Source organism: Microcebus murinus, chromosome 9 (genome assembly GCF_040939455.1).
Source record: "Microcebus murinus isolate Inina chromosome 9, M.murinus_Inina_mat1.0, whole genome shotgun sequence".
Classification (NCBI taxonomy): domain Eukaryota; kingdom Metazoa; phylum Chordata; class Mammalia; order Primates; family Cheirogaleidae; genus Microcebus; species Microcebus murinus.
In genome coordinates, this window is record NC_134112.1 from 5,104,643 (window position 1) to 5,122,297 (window position 17,655).

Sequence of the window (17,655 nt, forward strand, 5' to 3'; positions counted from 1 at the left end):
ACAGTGAAAAATACTTGTTCTCAGGAAAATGCTCCTATTTACAAAACCTTTTCACACATCAGGTATTCACTGAACGGAACTGATGAGGTATTTGGAGCAAATGCCAACTACCCATCGTGGGCCAAGTAAGCATTGTTGCAGACGTGAGTGCACAGGTGGGACGGCACACCTGTGGCTTCCCCATCCCAAGATGTTTAATGAAAGAGGGAATTGGTACCCCTCTGGGTCAAAGAAGGACAACGTTTAAATTTTTTTATTTTTAGTTGTGGTAAAACACATATAGCATAAAATTCACCATATTAACTATTTTTAAGTGTACCGGTCAGTAGTGATGTGCACTCACAATGGCTGTGCAATCTCCAGAACTTTTTCGTCTTGTAGAACTGAAAAACCTGTTCCCATTAAACAGCACCTCCCCTGCCTTCAGCCCCTGGCGGCTGCCCTTCTACTTTCTGTGAAGGTACCTATGTACCTCATATAAGTGGCATTATGGAGTGTTTATCTTTTTTGTGACCGGCTTATTTCACTCAGGTTCACCCATGTGGTATGTGTCGCTATTCCCAGCCTTTTGTGGCTGAGTCGTATTCCATGTGTGGATACGCCACATTTCATTTTTCTATTCTGCTGAGGGACACTGGGTCACTTCCACCCTTTGGCTGTTGTGAGCTCTGCTGCTGTGAACACAGGCGCACCACCAGTATCCCCTAGGAGCCCTGATTTCGTTTATTTAGGGGGTATCCCCAGCAGTGACAACACCGGGTCATGTGGGCAGTGGCAGCTTTAATGAGCACTTGTCTCTTGCACCCCAGACGCCTTCAGGAGGAAGACCAGCAGTTCAGAACCTCGTCGCTGCCGGCCATCCCCAACCCCTTCCCTGAGCTCTGCGGCCCCGGCAGTGCGCCCGTGCTCCCGGCAGGCTCCTTACCTCCGAGCCAGGCCGCCGCCAAGCAGGTGAGTGTACAGCCTGGGCTCAGCCCCAGGCCCTGCATGGGTGTGGCGGCTGTGACTTCTGGCAGGGGGGAGGGAAATAGCGGGATCTTTCTCTTGGTCCTTTGTTTGTTGCTACCATACTTTTTGTCTTTAGAAAAGTATTTGCTTTTTAACTTAATGGCCAAAACTCCACTTACTAAGTTCAGGATGTATCTATATGTTTTAGAAAGAATCTAATCTCATAAGAATGGAAAATAATAATAAAAATAATAATTTGATGTTTAAAGATGAATTTTAGTTGTTTGAAAAAATTAATCACTACTAGACCATCCTCATTGCTTAATAATTCTAGATAAGTTAGGTGTGAAAACGCCAGGCTTACTTGGCCACTTGAACTGCAAGACAGATGCTTGAAAGGTTTTTATGTCGTGGTTCTGACTTCAAATTTGATCTACTCAAGGCAGAACAGTTTTCACTTGGCCCTGCAAGTGAGAGCTACCTTTTCAAACTTGTTTCTATCTTAAAGTAGGTCTGTGAAGGTGATATTACACAGCCATTGCCCCCAGGCAGGAAACTGAGCCACTGAGAGTTTCAGTGACTTTTCCAAGGTCAAATAGCCAATAAGTCAACTTATCAGAGAAACTGGCAGGGAAATGGGTTGGCAGCTCTTCCCTTCTGGTCGGCGGGGCGTGGATCTGGGTGGGTGACAGGCTCTGGAGGGAGAGCAGTGAGGGCCGGTGGTGACGGTTGCAGAAGCAGTCTCTGATTCTTACTGAGTGACTTCCATGTGCCAGGAACTGTTCTGAGTGGTCCGTGTTTATCTTTATGTTCATTTCTCAAACCAACCCTGTGAATTAAGTACAAATGATACTTTTATTCTGCACTGAGGAAGTGGAGGCAGAGCGTGTGTGTCAGCTGGCCTCGGGGTCCTGAGCCTGAGCCAAAGCCACTGTACTAAGAGGCTTCCCAGGACCTCGACCTGTAGAGTTTAGCGGCCTCTTTGCCTTTCCACTGGACTCGTCCTCTCCTCCCTGGCTGGCCTTGGCCGGCAGCGCCATTCTTCTGCACAGCCGCGGGCCTGCGCTCTCGGAGATGAGCCTTCTTTCCGGTGTTTGCCGGCTTCCGAGGGCTGCTCCCCTCTGACCTTGGCCTCCAGAGCGGGCCGTCGTGGCACTGTCGAAACTTAGAAGGTGAGGTAAGTGTCCCCGCCCGGGAGCCAGCACTGGCTGGGCTTCGGCGCTCTGTCACATGCCTAAAGTGCGTCTGGGATGTCTGCCTCCCTGGTGACTTCTGTTACAAATAAGGTTCCAGACACACCGACTATGGATTTGTCACTGAGGTTGTTTACAAAGTCACCCATCCTAAAATAAGACCATGAAAATGTTATCTGGCCCTCTCAGCCACTGGCAAGAAAGCTGGCCTCCACCCCCGTAGACTATCCAAGTTTGTAAGCAGAATAAGAAAACCTGGGAATTTTGCCTGCTGGTGTTTTTCTTGGGATCTGGGTTAGTTCCCCACAGGAGCATTGCACCAGTGTCTGTCTGTGTCACCCAGACTCCTCACGCCTACTGGGGCACACCAGATCAGGAAGAAGGCTTCTCAATTAGCACCACTTGCAGAAAGTTATTGTTCTTTGTTCTTTTTTTTTTAGCTGCTCGTTGGGACATTTCTGCATCTGCCCTTGGTTCTGCCCTTTGATCTCATGAAAGAGCGTTTCACTGGCGGGGCTGGTAGCAGGTGCCAGGCAGGCTCCAGCCACTTGCCAGGGCCCTTCGGTCTAGGGTCATGGCGGGAGACGTTGCTGCGCAAAGGGGTCTGGGCCCGGTCCTTGCCCTCTGCTTGAGGGGAAGAGAATCTGAAATTCCTTTTCCTTTCGTGTGAAGTCAGAGGATGTGCCGCCGGGCCAGCATGCCATCAGGAGCTCTGTAGTAGCGGCAAAGTAGATGAAGGGGGCTGATGCATTGGGCCTGCCTAAAGTGGCTTCATTCCCTGGGAAGAACCCAGCTGGTAGGAAAAGGAGCAGCATAAAGCTTTTTGTAAGGTAGCTGAGGAGAGTGAGGCCATTGGAAACCTCTTTGGTCATGTCACTGTAGTCACTAGAGCGAAGATCCATGATCGAGGCAAGGACAGGGAGGAAAAAGCAGAGATACTTAAACATCCGGGAGGAAGGAAATACCGTTCCTGCCCAGGGCTTTATGGCCAAAGCATTGGAACGTTCCCACTTAGTAGGTAAGTTAGTAGGTGTTCTTCTGCCTCTCTCTGGGTTTCCTTTCTGAGTGACTCCTTGTGGCTGCATAATGGGGCTACAGTGGTCAGATGCTGGTGTCTGGAGAGTGACCCCGTCACAGGGCCTGGGGCTCCTCCCAGCACACCCGCGGGGCAGGGCAGGGAGCACCTACAGGCCCTCGCGCCTCTGAGTTGCAGCCGCAGCTCTGGCGCGCCTCCTGGTAGACACTCGAGACGCACGCTCGGCGCCTTGTGCAGGCTGGGCCGTGGGACTCCAAGGAAGGCAGGAGGAGGGGAGACTTCTGCAGGGCAGCAGTCGCAGGGAGAAGAGAGGCCTCTGCCCCCCTCTCGCAGTGGCACATGGAGCTCATCCAGTTGCTGCCTCCCTCAGCCCTCCCTCCCACCACCTGTCATCTTGAGCCCCTGCAACATACCAGCCCCCAAGACTGAGACGTTGGCTACCACGGACGTGCCCAGCCTCTGTTCAGCACCAGCCAAGTGTGGCCTGGCAGAAACATGGGTCCTGTGTTGCCAGGTTTTTGGATGGTTCAAGAGAAATCAAAATTCACATCTTTAAAATCTGAACTCTCTAAATTGTGCATGTTTTGGTTTTCTGTAGCCACCACGTAGGCCAAAGCGGACATTTTTGCAGGCGTGTCTTGTTCTGCAGGCGTGCCTCCGGGTTTGGGAACACACGAAGGCTGTGCTCTTGCAAGGCGACCTGTGTAGCCCTGTTGGTCTCACTGCACCTGGCACGCTGTGGGCTGCCCCTGGTGGACCACTGCACTGGCGTCCAAAAAGGTTCAACAAGCTGGGACAATGGCCTGAATCTAAAAGGATGACATTAAGTAGGGCCTCAAAATAACTTTGTGCACGTGCAGGCAGAAAAGTGCCGTGACAAGAACAGGAGCAGTGGCCGCTGCTGCTTGTGAGAGAGAAGTCTAGGGCAGGAGACAGCAGCCGCCGGAGCCGCGTTCTGTGTCGTGGGGCGTGCTGCCTCTCTCCTCTGCCGGAGCCGCGGGCTGGACTGGGCCTGTCGCCCATGAGCAGCTGTTGGACGTGCTGGTTGCCTGCCAGGTACAGGAACACGGTGGTGGAGAGGGCCACCGAGGGGCGCACTCACCCTCGGGGCGCAGCGGGCGTGCGTGGTGCTTTCTTGGGCTGAGGAAGCGGCCGAGAGCCCGCAGAGGGCCGGTGCCCGCAGCGGGCGTGGGAGACGCCGGCTGAGAATAAGCACGCGTGCCTGCGAGCCCAGAGTTGCCGTGCAGTCGAGACGGCGTCGCTGGGGCGTTGGGGTGGCTCCAGGGCTGCCCTGCTCGCCGCAGCGAGGGCGACCCTGCAGCCGCCTGGCGCGTCGCTGGGGCAGGCTCTCATTCGCTCTTCAAACACGATTAGTCACATGGCTTAACCCCGCTGTTAATAGGGCTTAAATCTCATCTCCGCTCCATGCAGCCCTTCTCCCTCTGTTTAATTTTTAGGAATTAATTTTCTGGAACTGAGTTAATCACCTCAGCTAGGGTTTTGTACATACCTTTATTTACTAATGACCAAAATTAGGTCTTTGGGGGCTTTAACTACATTTGAGGAATGGACTGTAATGTCAGACCATCTTTGGCGAGAAACGCGAGATTGGTCGGAAGGTGCCGGAAGGTGCCTCTGGGCGGAGCGCTGCCCTGCTCCCTGGGGAGCCGTCCTGCGCGGTGCGCTCCAGGAGCCATCGAGGCCTCGCCAGCTCGAGGGTCGGTGGCGTGAGGTGTGGTCAGCTCAGCCTGTCGTTTTAGAAGTTGCACTCCTCAGTAATCGGCACCCCTCAAACTCGCACTTCCTCCCTCCCTCCCCTCTATGGCCACCCTCTCCTGCCTCTCCAGGGCAGGCTCCGCTGCGACCCTGCCCTCTGCCCCGCGGCGGAGGCAGCTCTCACGCTCTCGGGGGTGCTGGGTCGGCCCGGCTTGGCCCTCAGGAGCGGCAGCATCTCCAGAAGCCTCGGTTTCTTTGTCTGTTGGAGGAGGCCGAAGCCACCGACAGCGGCGTCACGGAGCAGCGGCGGTCAGCTCAGCTCAGCGCCCCGTGCTCGGGGAGAGGGGCTGCTGCGCCTCCGGCCGGACGCCACGCCGGCCGCACGTCGCGCTGCGGAAGACCCCGGGGACGGGCGTTGGAGGAACCGAGGCTCAGGGAGGATAAAGTCACTTCCCAAGATCGATAACTCACACGCCAACAAAGTGGAGTTTCGACGCTGGACTCGAGCTTCAAGTTCATTGTCTTCTCAGCTTGCCACAACACTCTGAATGCCGGAAATGCATCTCGGCAGACGGCAGCGAACATGCATAGCCTTGAAGTACTTACGAGGGGACTGTGAACACATTAAAGCCAGGCAGGCAAAACCACAGGCCTGGCAGGTCCCGCTGCGTTGCCGCCTGTTGTTTTTGCCTTTCGTGTTTCTGTGTTTGCTCTGAACGAGGGGTGCGCGTGCAGGACAGCAGCCGTGACCGGAGTGGCCACTTGTTTGGCTAAATACGAGCCAGGAATCATCCCAGCACTCTCAAGTGAAATCCCAACCACTCGTGTTTCTCTGGACTATAAATATCTTTTAAAATATAAATTCTCTGGGTGTGAGGGGCCTAAGGCGGCTCGTTTATCGCAGCGTCACACTTCTCTGGGTATCCGAGCTGTGAGGAGCACTGGAAACGTGGGCCCTTCCGTGACCTACGTCTGTCACAGGAAGAATCACCGAGAGCCTGAATCTGTGCCTGCCCGTGCGTGGACCTGCATGCGTGTGGCAAGGGGCCCACACAGGCTGCGGCCAGGCCTGCACCATCATCGCTTGCCTGTGGGCACTGATGGGTCCAGAGGGGCCGCCTGTTTTGCTAGTGACGGGAAATTATTTTCTTGGTGAACTAATTTGCTGATTCTTGCTGCTGCTTTGAATTGAAATGTCGCTAAGAAAAGGGGAGCCACTAGACACCACGCCTTGCCCTGATTAACCTACCTGACAGCTTGTGTCGTAGACGCCGTGCTCGAACGCTGTGTCTTTTGTGTTGGGAGCCACAGTTCGCCAAGCATGGGGAAGCCTGCCGCGCCCGCACGTGGACGTCTGCGCCGTATTTATACCTGCGAACAGCCCCGATGGGCCGTTTGTGCCATCCTGAGACTGCACACGTGTCAGTTCCTCTTGGTTTAGCGTAAAGTGTTTTATGACGTTACGGTTTATGACACCTGGAGTGTCCGGCCTGCGGGTCCCAGCTGAGGGCTCCGTGCTGTGCCAGCGTGGCGGCTGCCTGGGCTGCAGCCGCCGCCTTTTCTACACATCCGTTCTACTTTTTTTTTCCAGGGCTCTCACCTCAGTCTCTTAACTAGTGCAAAGTAATTTGAGTAATAAAAATGCAAAAAAGAAAAGGAGAAGAATCCCTGGGGGGAACCAAGCAAGGGCGTTTTGGGTGCTATCAAAGGCATTCTGTGAACATCCCTCCACAGGCGCGGTGGCAGGGCTGGGCGTTTCTAGGAAGGCATCCCCGGCGCTGCCCTGCTTGGGAAGGTTTGTAAGTGCACACCCGCTGCTGGCAGTTTTCTTGGGGGGGGGTCCCTGAGAGAACTAAATGCTGATGACTAATGTGATTTATCTTTACCTTACCCCAAAATAGTCCCCTCGTTGTAATCCCACAACAGAGATTCTCTGGAACCAAAGCAGCACTTTCTAGCTTTATTTATAGAACTCTGGCATCTTCTGACTCATTTATATGAGGAAACCTAGAAAAGACATACATGGAAACATCACGTAACAACATGCTCGTGCTCGCAGGCAGCGATTCTGTTCACGCGGCCCTTGCCATCTTCATGGAGCCCTGGGGTCCCTGCCAACAGTGGTGGGACGTCTCAGGTACTCGAGGAGTTAGCAATGTTGCTTTCTTACTGGTGGAAATTTGGAACACCAGTGTGACCACCCTTTCATCTCTGACCAGTGAACTGTCACAGAAACAATATTGCAACAATTGTTGCAAACAATTTGCAACAATATTAAAAGACTTTGCATCTGCCCATAGTTCCTGTCCTTCTGCATTTTGCCTGGTTTCCGTAAAGGCAAATACAAGTTTAGATACGTACCGTAAGTATTTTCTGTGTTTCTTAACATGGTCTTCATAAGAAACACTCTGAATAGCAGGTAGCCACATGGAGAGTATTGCTCTGTGCGGCACTTACCTCCCTCACTGCGGCTGGATGTTTGCATGATTGTCCAGTTGTCTGTGCTACAAGTGATGCTTCACTGAGCAACTGTGATGTAGCTTTTGTCAACATTTTGAATTCTTTCACCAGGATAGACCCTAGAAGTCAGGCTCCTGGTGAAAGGTTATGAGTGTTTTATATCTCAGGATCTATCTTGCTCTATTTCTATCTGCGAAACCTCCTTGATTTTCAAGACTCCTGAGCCCTGGCCTGGTAGCTTTCTCCACCTCTGCATTCTCCCTAAGTCAGACAGTGGCTTTGGGAACCTGCCCTTCCCCCACAGAGGTAGATCTCCATGTTCCAGGTCATCAGCTGCTGTTGGCAGGGACTCCAGGGTTTGTATCTTCAGAATACAGCAGCAAACCTTAGCAAGTCCTCTGGCTTTTCCATGGCTATTTCTGGGGGTGTAGTGATTGCATAACAAGTCAGCCCTGTGTGGCTTTACAGTCATACAGAATCGGAGAAGAGACTCTGATGGCATCTCTATGGAAGGTCACCACATAGCCACCATGTTGAGTCTCTGGCTGTAGGAGCTTAGAGATCTCTGGCTGCGTTACACCAACAGTTCAACACCCTATCTTTTTTACCTGTGCAGCACAGCTCACTGCCACCTGTCTTCCCTGCACGGACTCTATAGTCCAGAAGATTGCCCTGAGAGGAAGGACCAGAGTGACCGAGGGCTAGCAGGGACCCTGAGTCAAGTCATACAATACCTTAATTTCCTTACTTTAATTATTATATTGTGGTTATAAAAGAAAATGTCTTTGTTTTTAGCAAATATGCACCAAGCTATCTAGCAGTAAAGGGGTCAGATGTCTGCAGCTCGTAGACTGGGAAAGGGAATGGGAATTTGATAAGGCCAACAGGGTGAAATGTTAATATTTGGAGAACCCAGATGAAGAATATATGGAAAGTCTTTGTACTACTTTTCACAAATTTTCTGCAACTCTGAAATTATTTAAAAATATAATGCTAAACAAAGAAAAACCCTGTTTAAAACCAAAAGTACACCTCTTATATGCACCAACATTTCAGTGTTTCTTTCCCCAAGAGGAGAAACATCACAGAAAGTGAAAGTGACCAGACCACAATAATTCTCTGTATTTATTGGAACCTTGTCTTTTAATGCACAGGCCAGGGCAGGCTCTGCAGGGGTGATCTTACCTGGGGCTCTGTGAGGATCATCTACGGCCACCAGAAGGCAGGAGGACATTTGTTAACTGAGCAGTTGCTGGTTTGTCATGACTTCTGGAACCCAGGCATGCTCAGAGCCAGTGCTGCCAGCCACAGGGAGCACAGCCACACTGCCTCCCTGGGACCATGAGGCGTTCCAGGTGTCCCCACACTTCTAGGAGAAGTCGAAGACATGCAATGCTTCTCTTTCTTTCTTCTTTCCAAAAGACATAGAATATCCATGATTGTGTTGGCAGAACACACTGTGCAAAGCGGGTTGTGTCTTCCGTGCCCGGCTGCAAGGCATGTAAACGTCATCCTAACGAGCGGCGTTCCTGAGGCTTCACCATACCGTGAGAGGTTCCCAGGAAGATAAAATGTGAAGGAATGAACACCTCGTCTCAAACACAGTGCCAGCCTCATGATACTTTTAGCTAGATTTATATTAAGATGCATTAGAGTGTATATATTAGAATGTGCACCCACTTACAATTCAAGAGGAAGATCTTACTGCAATTAAATTTCGTTCCTCTAAGCCTGTAATTTAGCTGTCCCTTTTTGATCTGGATTTATTTGGGTAGATCTTTTGTGCAGCCACCTGGAGGTAGGTGAAGGAGTCGATCATGGGCCCTGTAAACACTGGTAAAGTGTGTAAAACAAAAATTGAAGTCTCTTCCTGATGCGTCACTGCACAGCCTGGGCAGGCCAGCTGCCCGTGCGGTCTCCAGCCCTCCGAGGGGAGGAGTGGGGTGGAACTCAGGGAGTGGGGAGGGCTCTTCCTGCTTTTGAAACACATGGACAGGTGTGCGGAGCCTAACCTGCGGGTATGCCCCTTTTCTTGGGAGATGAAAATCTGTCTGAGTCCCAGTGCTCTCTTGGCCGTCTGAGATGCAGCTGATGGGGCGAGCTGTGACAAAGCTTTAAAGCAATAGCGTTTGGAGGCTATTGGAGGTTAGTCGTGTTCCTCTTGCTGTCAGGCATGCTGCTGGCAGTGGCGCAGCGTGGGCTCTGTCTCCCTGCCGTGGCCACCTCCACGCTGCCCACCACACAGTCCTCCCTGGGAACACACACTGCGGTCTGCCGCCTGAGGTGACAGTGCCAGGAAGGCAGCGCCTACCTGCTGCCCGTCCCCAAGAGGACGCCCTGTGCACTCCACCCCGGGCCCCTGAGGCGGCGGCACGAGCCCAGCTCCCGGGAGCTGTGGGGCAGGTGTGAAGTGGGCCCTGGTGCTCTGTGCTCAGCGTCGTTGACCTCTTTGAAACCAGTTACGTGAAAGGGAAGAAACGTAATTTTATTGCATTAAGACACCGTTGTGCATCAAGAGCGTAACTGGGAGCAGCTTTCGGAATGTGAGGTTATGAAAACTAGGTTGTGGTGTTGAGGGCAGGAATCTGAGGACCACGGGGCCCTTCGGATACCCAGGGTGAAACCTCAGTGCCGATGGTCCCGAGTTGTGAACTAAACCTGGTACAGGAAGCCAAGATGCAAAGCAGAGAAAATGAAGGGATGGGTAAGAAAAAAACGTTTTGATATAAAAATCTGCAGCGTCTACACATGGTCTGTTTGGTGTCATTTTGACCAGTCTCACATTGTCATGATTTTCAGTTATTTTCCAGGATGGTTTTGGTTGTCAGTAAACAGTAGAAATCTCAGAATCCAGGTCCTCCCGCTGTGAGGTTGTTTGGTCTTGGACACACATCCAGTGGGTGTGGTTTTCTCTGCGTCCCATCGTGGTGCAAAGGTGTTGTTCTTTCATGAGCAGGCAGGTTTGTGGCCCAAATCCCCAGAAGGCCCTCTGCCTCTTATCCTGCAATTATCCTCTTTGGTGTAGCTTGGAGTTTCCCTAATAAAGGGCAGGTAGCTTTTATGGAAATGGAAGCTGTTACCCTAAAGTGGACTGTGTTTAAATTGTGGAGACCGGAAGCACCAGATGCACCCCTCTTAACCGCGGCCCTGCTCAGACCCAGCCGCCAGTCTCAGGTACTTACAGCGTGTCTGCAAAACTACCAAGGTGTGGGCTCTCATTTTCTCTTTATTATAGATGCCATTCTGCTTACTTTTATAGATGCAGTTTTTGTTTTAATTTAGTTTTATATGGTCTCAGCCTTGGAATCAGCTTGGACCCTGATATACAGCCAGGATGCACATTACATTCACCTAGCCTTTTTCAAAATTTGAAATCCAAAATCCTACTTAAAATGTCCAGAATAGATTGGGGCTCTTGCAAGTAGAGACAGCATGTAGAAGCCTTTGATGAGGTGGTCAGGGAAGACCGGCTGAGCGGGGCTGGGCGTCTGGGTGTCCAGGCCGGCAGGGCGCCCAGCCCCGCTGAGAGGTCACATTTGATGGGAACATAGACGAGACCATTTGTATTTGGTCTGCCGGTGGTGACTGATTACCTCCTTCAAAGAGTGGTTTTGATGTTATAGAGCTACTGTTGTGAAAGCCAATTGGTTCTAGTCTAAAAATGGGGAGAGAGAGAAAAGAGAGGTCTGTGCATTGAAGCACAGAGAGGGCCTCTAATCTATGCAAGGTTTAGAGCATTGTGAGCATGGCGTTAGTGTTTAATTCAGTGTGCTTCAGCGGTTATGCACTGTTTGGACGAAGAGTTGAATTTGGGTCTTGGGCTTTATCGAATACTCTATGGGTTGGTTTATGTCCCCTCAAAAATCACATGTTGAAGTCCTACCTCCCAGTACCTCAGATGATTTTACTTGGAAATAGTGTTGTTGCGATGAGTCATACTGAGTCAGTCAGGCCCCTGATCCAGGTGCCTGGTGTCCTTATACACAGAAACACACAGGGGGTGCCAGCTGATGCTTCTCTGAGCCCAGGCCTGACGGGGACGCCCGCAAGCCACCCAGAGTCACGGCGCTCCGAGGACATCCCCTCCGGGTGCTGCGTCCCGCACTTCCTTCTTCAGAGTGCGAGAGACAGCCACTTTCTGTCATTTAAGCCACGCGGTTTGTGGCGCTGTGTTACGGCAGCACTAGCAAACTAATGCATGTACACTGAAATGATTTCTAGGTTGATCAAGCTGTTAATGTAAAAAAGTCATCCCTTAAGAAAACTAGGAAAAAACATAGTTGAATAATTAATTGGTCCTCAGGCTAAGGAATCACACCTTAACTATCAAAGCAACAGGTGAAATCACAGAAAAGAAGATTGCTGGGTTTGTCCATAAAGAAAATTAATGCTATAAATTAAATACTAAGCTGTTGGGAAGCTGAGAAAAAATTTTTGCAGTACTTAGACATTTACAATATCTAAATAAAGAGCTCTTATAAATCAACGAGAAAAAGATAAATTCCCCCTCTCTGTTCCTCCATCTCTTTTCCTTTGTAGACTTTCCCCACTCCTACTCCCAAGAAAAACAGTTTTCGAGTCCTTTTCTTCCCTCTTCTAACCTCCCACTGGGCATCTTAGCCTGAGGCTTGGTAGACAGGAGCCAGGATGTAGAGGGTGCCCCCCCCCCCGCCCTCGCAGGGACACAGCCCCGTCCTGGGGCCGGTCTGCCCTCACAGGGACATGGGCCGAGTCCCTGGGGCTGGTCTGCCCCTCGCAGCCACCCCAGCCTGCTCAGGGCCACTGAGCCTGCGGCCGCTGCCTTTTCCTTCCTCCATTGTCAGTTTGGTCCTGGTCAGGATTGTCCCGGTCAGTGTCCACACCTTCCGTGCTGCCTCACACCCAGCGCGGTCCTCCCGCCGCTGCCGCGAGACTGCTGCTCTCCTGCAGCACTGCTGCGACCAGCTGTTGGCTCCGTCTCTACTTGTCATCTCCTGGTCTCTCCTCCACCTCCCCCGGCCGGGCATTCAGTGCCACTTGTTGCCAGAAATGAATCTCATCGAGGAGTCTAGTGACCTACTCTGGTCAAGCCAGTGGCCAGGCTTGGGTGGCACCTTCAATGTCATCTCAGCAGCGTTTGACACAGCCTTGATTCCTCAATCACTTGCTTCTCTGATCTTCTGTGACCTCAGCTTGTCATTGCTTCACCTCTCTGCTCCTTCACCCCTTGCTGCTCTGCTCTGCCAAACCTCGGCCCTGTCCCCAGCCTCTCCGTCACCCAGAGATCCGCCTCCCTAAGTGACTGCATTTGGACCCATGCTGGCAGATGCCACGTACACTCTCGACTCAGACTTTCACATCTCTGCTGGGACTGTCACTGGCGAGAGATGCCCCGCAATTCACTTGGTCCTTAGGTTGCCATGTGAAATGTTAAATAACACAAAGAAAATGTGGCCTAAACGCACTCTGCCAAGGCCTACCCACTTAACAGCAGGCATCGCTGCCCACTCCGTTGCTCTGGCCCAGAGTGAAAGGTTCATCCTTGATCTTCCTTTGGACCTGTGCTCGGGTCCAGCCACTCTCTGTGCACAGCGCGCCCCGTGTGAGCCGCTGCCACCATTCCCACTGCTGTTTCCAGGACTAGCTTAGGCCGTCACCGCGGCCAGTCCGCAGCTCTCCCCACCCTGTCCTCGGCTCTCCCCGCCCCGTCCACGGCTCTCCCCGCCCCGTCCGTGGCCCAGCAGCTTTTGTGCCATTTCTGCAGAGTTGGTGAAAGCTCGTTGTCCTCCCATCGCACCTGGCATGAGACCCAACTCTCGGTCACGGGTGGCAGGGTCCTCCCTTACCTGCCCCACGCGTCTCTGTCCCCGAGGTCCAGCCTCCCTGGCCTCACTGGTCTCACATTTGCCCTCTCATGGCCACCGCTGGCATCTCCCCTGCTGCTTCTCCCTGGAGGTCTTTCCTGAGACCTTCTCTTGACTACCACTCTGTCATCCTTCAGGTGTCAGTTCAAATGTCACTGTCTCTGAGGTCCATGCCAGGCCACCTCGGGAAAGAGAGTGCCCGGCAGGCCCCACTCAACACAGTCCTGGGCTGTGTTCACACCGTCTCCTGGCTCCTGAGTGACCTTGTTTGGTGACACATTTGGTCTCTGTCTTTTACCGCTAAGACATTAACCCCTCCCAACCTGTCACCACGGAGGACAGGAACAGGGTCCCTAGTTTACCCCCATCCATGCCTCCAAGCACTGAGCCCGACACACCGGCAGGGAGGGCGAGAGCGATGGAAGTGCCGGGTGCCTCTCCCGGGGGACAGTCGCCCGGCTTTGGCAGAGCCAGGATCAGAGCCCAGCCCTCCAATGCCGACCTGTCACACCTGAGCCCTGTGCCTCTCGGGAGCAGGAAGAAGAGGAAGCCACCCTTCACCGACACTCCCATCATGATACGGCCCAACTCGCACCGAGCGGTTGGAGGCCTGGGCTCCCACTCGGGTGTTTGCTCTCATCACTCCTCTCCGCACGGCTGAGCAGTGCCCCTGGGGCGCGTTGCAGAGAAGAGGACCTGGCACCACCTAAACAATAGACCCTGGTTAGCATTGTGACCCTTAGAGGACGCGTGTGGAGCCTTGTGGCATGTGTCACTGGAGCAGGTGGCTCTGGAAGCCCAGAGGAGAGCAACGATGGCCCCAGGCTGGGCAGGAAGAGGCCAGGGAGCCCAGGGAGGGCGGCGTGTGGCTTTCCAGCAGGCCCAAGGACGGGCTTTCGTGCCCCCTGGGGTCCAGGCTGTGCCTGCCTTTCCCTCGCAAATCTGGTCATGGGGGCCAAGATTGCTGTTTTTGGAGGAAGATGATAGTTTTCCTTGATTTCTTAAAGCCGTTTTTTAAACCTTGTCAAAAACACGCCAACAGTCCAGCTCCTGTCCCCACCATGCTATTAAATTCCTCTTGTTCCCGTCAGGGTGACATTCACGTGACTAGAGCTGGTGGGGGTGGAGCTTGCGGGACTGTCGCACGCTGGGCCGGCTCTGGCCCCTGGCTCCCCTCCTAGAGACGCCCTGTGCTCTTGTTTGGTTTCCACCGTCCTTGCTGGCAGTTCCTTCTCCGATTTCTCTGCTGAGTCATCTTTTTCCCACTCTCTGAGCACAGGTCACCAAGAGCTGGGTCCCCTTCTGTCCTCTGCGCTCACTCTCTCAGCTCTTCGTCCTGTCTGCGCCTCGGCTCCTGGGGTTACCCTCCCATCCTCACTCTCCCCAAGCCCAGCGCTGCCTGGCACCTCCACGAGAATGTCTAAAAGGCACTGCCACCTCAGCGTGTCCAAAGCCGGCATTGGGTGGCCTCCGAACCTGACCCTCTGAGGACTCCATCTCAGGCAGGGCAGCGCCGCCCCCAGCCCCGGTCCCAATCCCTGAGTGCCTGCCCCACTCCCTCTGCTGCAGGCGCCCCACCACCGTGGCAGATGTGCCAGGGGTGCACAGCCACCACCTCCTCTGCCGTGGAGCCAGGCCTGCTCTGCCTGCCTGGCCGGTGTCCTTGTGGGACCTCCCAACACGCTGCCCTCTGGGCACACGGGCAAAAGCCAAAGGCCTCCCTGCTGCCTGGGGGCTCTTTGCTGGCAGCCTTTCCCCAGACCTCCCCCTTCCTCTCCCAGCTCCGACACCCTTTGGAGTTTGCTGCTTGCTGCCAGCTTCCCCGTGCTCAAGAAAAGTTTGTGAGATCAGGGGTTTCTTTCAGAAGCCGAGTCCCCAGCAGCCCAGTCACAGGGCACACCTGCCGCGTGAGCGACCAGGAGAGAGCACCCTACCCCACCGCACTCCACCACACCCCACCCCACCGCACCCCACCCCACCGCACCCCACCCCACCCCACCGCACCCCACCCCACCCCACCCCACCGCACCCCACCCCACCGCACCCCACCCCACCCCGCCGCACCCCACCCCACCGCACCCCACCCCACCCCACCGCACCCCACCCCACTCCACCCCACCGCACCCCACCCCACTCCACCCCACCGCACCCCACCGCACCCCACCCCACCTCACCCCACCTCACCCCACCCCACCGCACCCCACCCCACCCCACCCCACCGCACCCCACCGCACCCCGTGTGGGGGACCTGGAGTGCCTTGGAAAGTTTCACCCACTCGAACTCAAATCTTAAAATATTTTTAAATTGTAGGTTACATTTTAGGCTTAATGTTTCATAATTAAGTTTGATTAGCTACTAAAAAAATGAATCTTTTCTTAAAAAAAGATGTTGCTAGAAACCCTAGTGGGATTTCACTTGCACTTCTGTAGCACTGACAATTTCTCTCTGTTTTTCACGTTATAAAATGCTGTGGTTGATGGCGATAGCGACATCACCATGGTGTGAGCTGGGACATTGTAAGTGACCTGTTTGTTTTGTTTTGCCAAGACTGTTGTAATTCCTGTCAGCAGAGAGACTTGTCCTGTTCACGCCTGCGTTCTCTTCCCCAGTAGTCGTATTTTGTCTTACGCTGCACCCGGACTGCATCTCTTTGGTTAGTGGCACTTCTAGACCCGGGTGGAGGAGCCTCCTTGGTGTCTGGCTGTGCAGCTGCGTGCCCCAGCCGCAGGGCTCCTCAGTCTCGGTGCGTGACACCGAAGTTCAGGCTTTGGATCTTTACACAAGTCAGAGAGCCACCCCCTCCCTGAGAGAAAAAGGCCTCCAGGAAAACGAATGCAGTGGGGGCTGCTTCCCCACACGTTCACAGGGATGCTCTTCTCACCCCACTCCCACCCTGTCTCCTTCCAAAGGAGCCAGTTCGATCGGAGCATGACCATCTGCAGACTGTGAACACACAGAGTTGAGAGTCAGGAATAAGTCGGCCATGATTTATTACCAAATTGCCTGTGTCCAGCCAGAAGACAAAAAACAAACAAAAAAATCCCTTGATATTTTAAAAATAATGACTGCTCATAGTAAAAGCAAAAAGTAAAGCAAATGCTACAAACAGGTAATTAGTAAAAAGTGTGAATCCTTTTCTCCTCAGTTCCCAACTCTTGACTCATTCTTTAGAGATGATCACTGTGGACAGTATCTTGTATATCTTTTTGCAAAATTCATGTACATTTTTGTATTTTCCCCCCAAAGCTTCATGGTGTTCCATTGCATGCACGTACTACAATGTCCCCTTATGATGAACAGTTTTATTGTTTGCAGTCCTTTCTAATTATAAACAGAGCTAAAATGAACATTCTATGCATAGATCTTTGGTCACTTAACAGATGAGTGAATGGACAGATAGATGAATAGGCTTGTTCCCAGCAGTGTCATTGCTGGAATAAAAGATTTATGTGTTTATGAATATATGGGTGAGTATGTAAAATTCATTTTTAAAAATAATGTCAAAATGCTGCACATCCCTTATTAGATGGGAAGACATGTGACTTGGAGGCTGGCTGCCGGCAGGCTGTGCAGTTCCTCGCACCATGACTTGGACAAGTTCTTCTCTCTGCCCAGGGTCTTGCACCACTGGGACTCTAGTGATAGTGCCCTGGGTGTATGTGTGGAGGGGCAGCATTCAGGCAATCCATCACTTCTATTAGCTATTTCCGTGGTTTCAAGAAACTCTAGATGATGTTTACTGAGCCTGTCTGGGAGCAAATGGACAGACCCCAAGAGGTTTGACATGGCAGCATTTGCTTTCATATCTGCCTGGAAACCTCTTTGAGTCTGGGAGCTCCTGGTAATTGGAGGATGGGGTAAGATGTGCAGTCAGTTTCAGGTACTTACTCTTTTTGGTATCAGACCTTCTGAACTTGTGTTTAGTTGATCCTTTGACTCACTTGGTTTTAGAGGAATCAGTGCCCAAACTGTGGTGCTGGGCGTGCGTTCCTTCCGGGCCCGTCCCACAGGTGCAGCCTGGCCTCAGCGGGCCGGGGCCGCCAGGGCTCGTGTCCCTGGCGAGTTTAGCGTGGGTCGCCTGGTCTTTGGTGCTGAAAAAGCAGCAAGTTGGGAGGCCAAGGGGTGCCAATGAAGACCTTTTGCTTTTCCAAAGAAATTGCAGTAATTACCATTCCTGACTCTTCCCAGTGACCACTATTTTTGTGATCATATAATCTCATTTTAATGGTATATAAGTGTACTTTCCAAAAAATAAGGAGCTTCAGGTAGTATAAAGATTATTAGGATAAACTGTATTCATAGTAGATGTATTTTGGAGACGAAGTGGGATTTTGATGGCAAAAATTATATTTACAAATACATTATCTTGAATATTGTAATCGAATAAAAATGTAGCCCTAAGCAGCAGCTCCATTTAATGAAATTTCACTCGTAGCTCTTATTTTCTGTACGGTCCAG

At 52.4% G+C, this 17,655-nt stretch overlaps 1 protein-coding gene across 10 annotated transcripts in view; it reads left to right on the plus strand.

Moving 5' to 3' along the window:
* GRB10 (growth factor receptor bound protein 10) overlaps positions 1-17,655 on the plus strand; it is a 171,337-nt gene that overhangs the window by 113,360 nt on the left and 40,322 nt on the right. For 9 of the 10 annotated variants that reach the window (XM_076006245.1, XM_020289936.2, XM_076006246.1 and 6 more), the window contains 2 exons: positions 63-125; positions 810-951. In XM_076006245.1, the coding sequence (XP_075862360.1) occupies positions 63-125; positions 810-951 (205 nt within the window). The remainder of the gene's footprint in view (positions 1-62; positions 126-809; positions 952-17,655) is intronic. The other variant, XM_076006247.1, reaches the window with a different exon arrangement.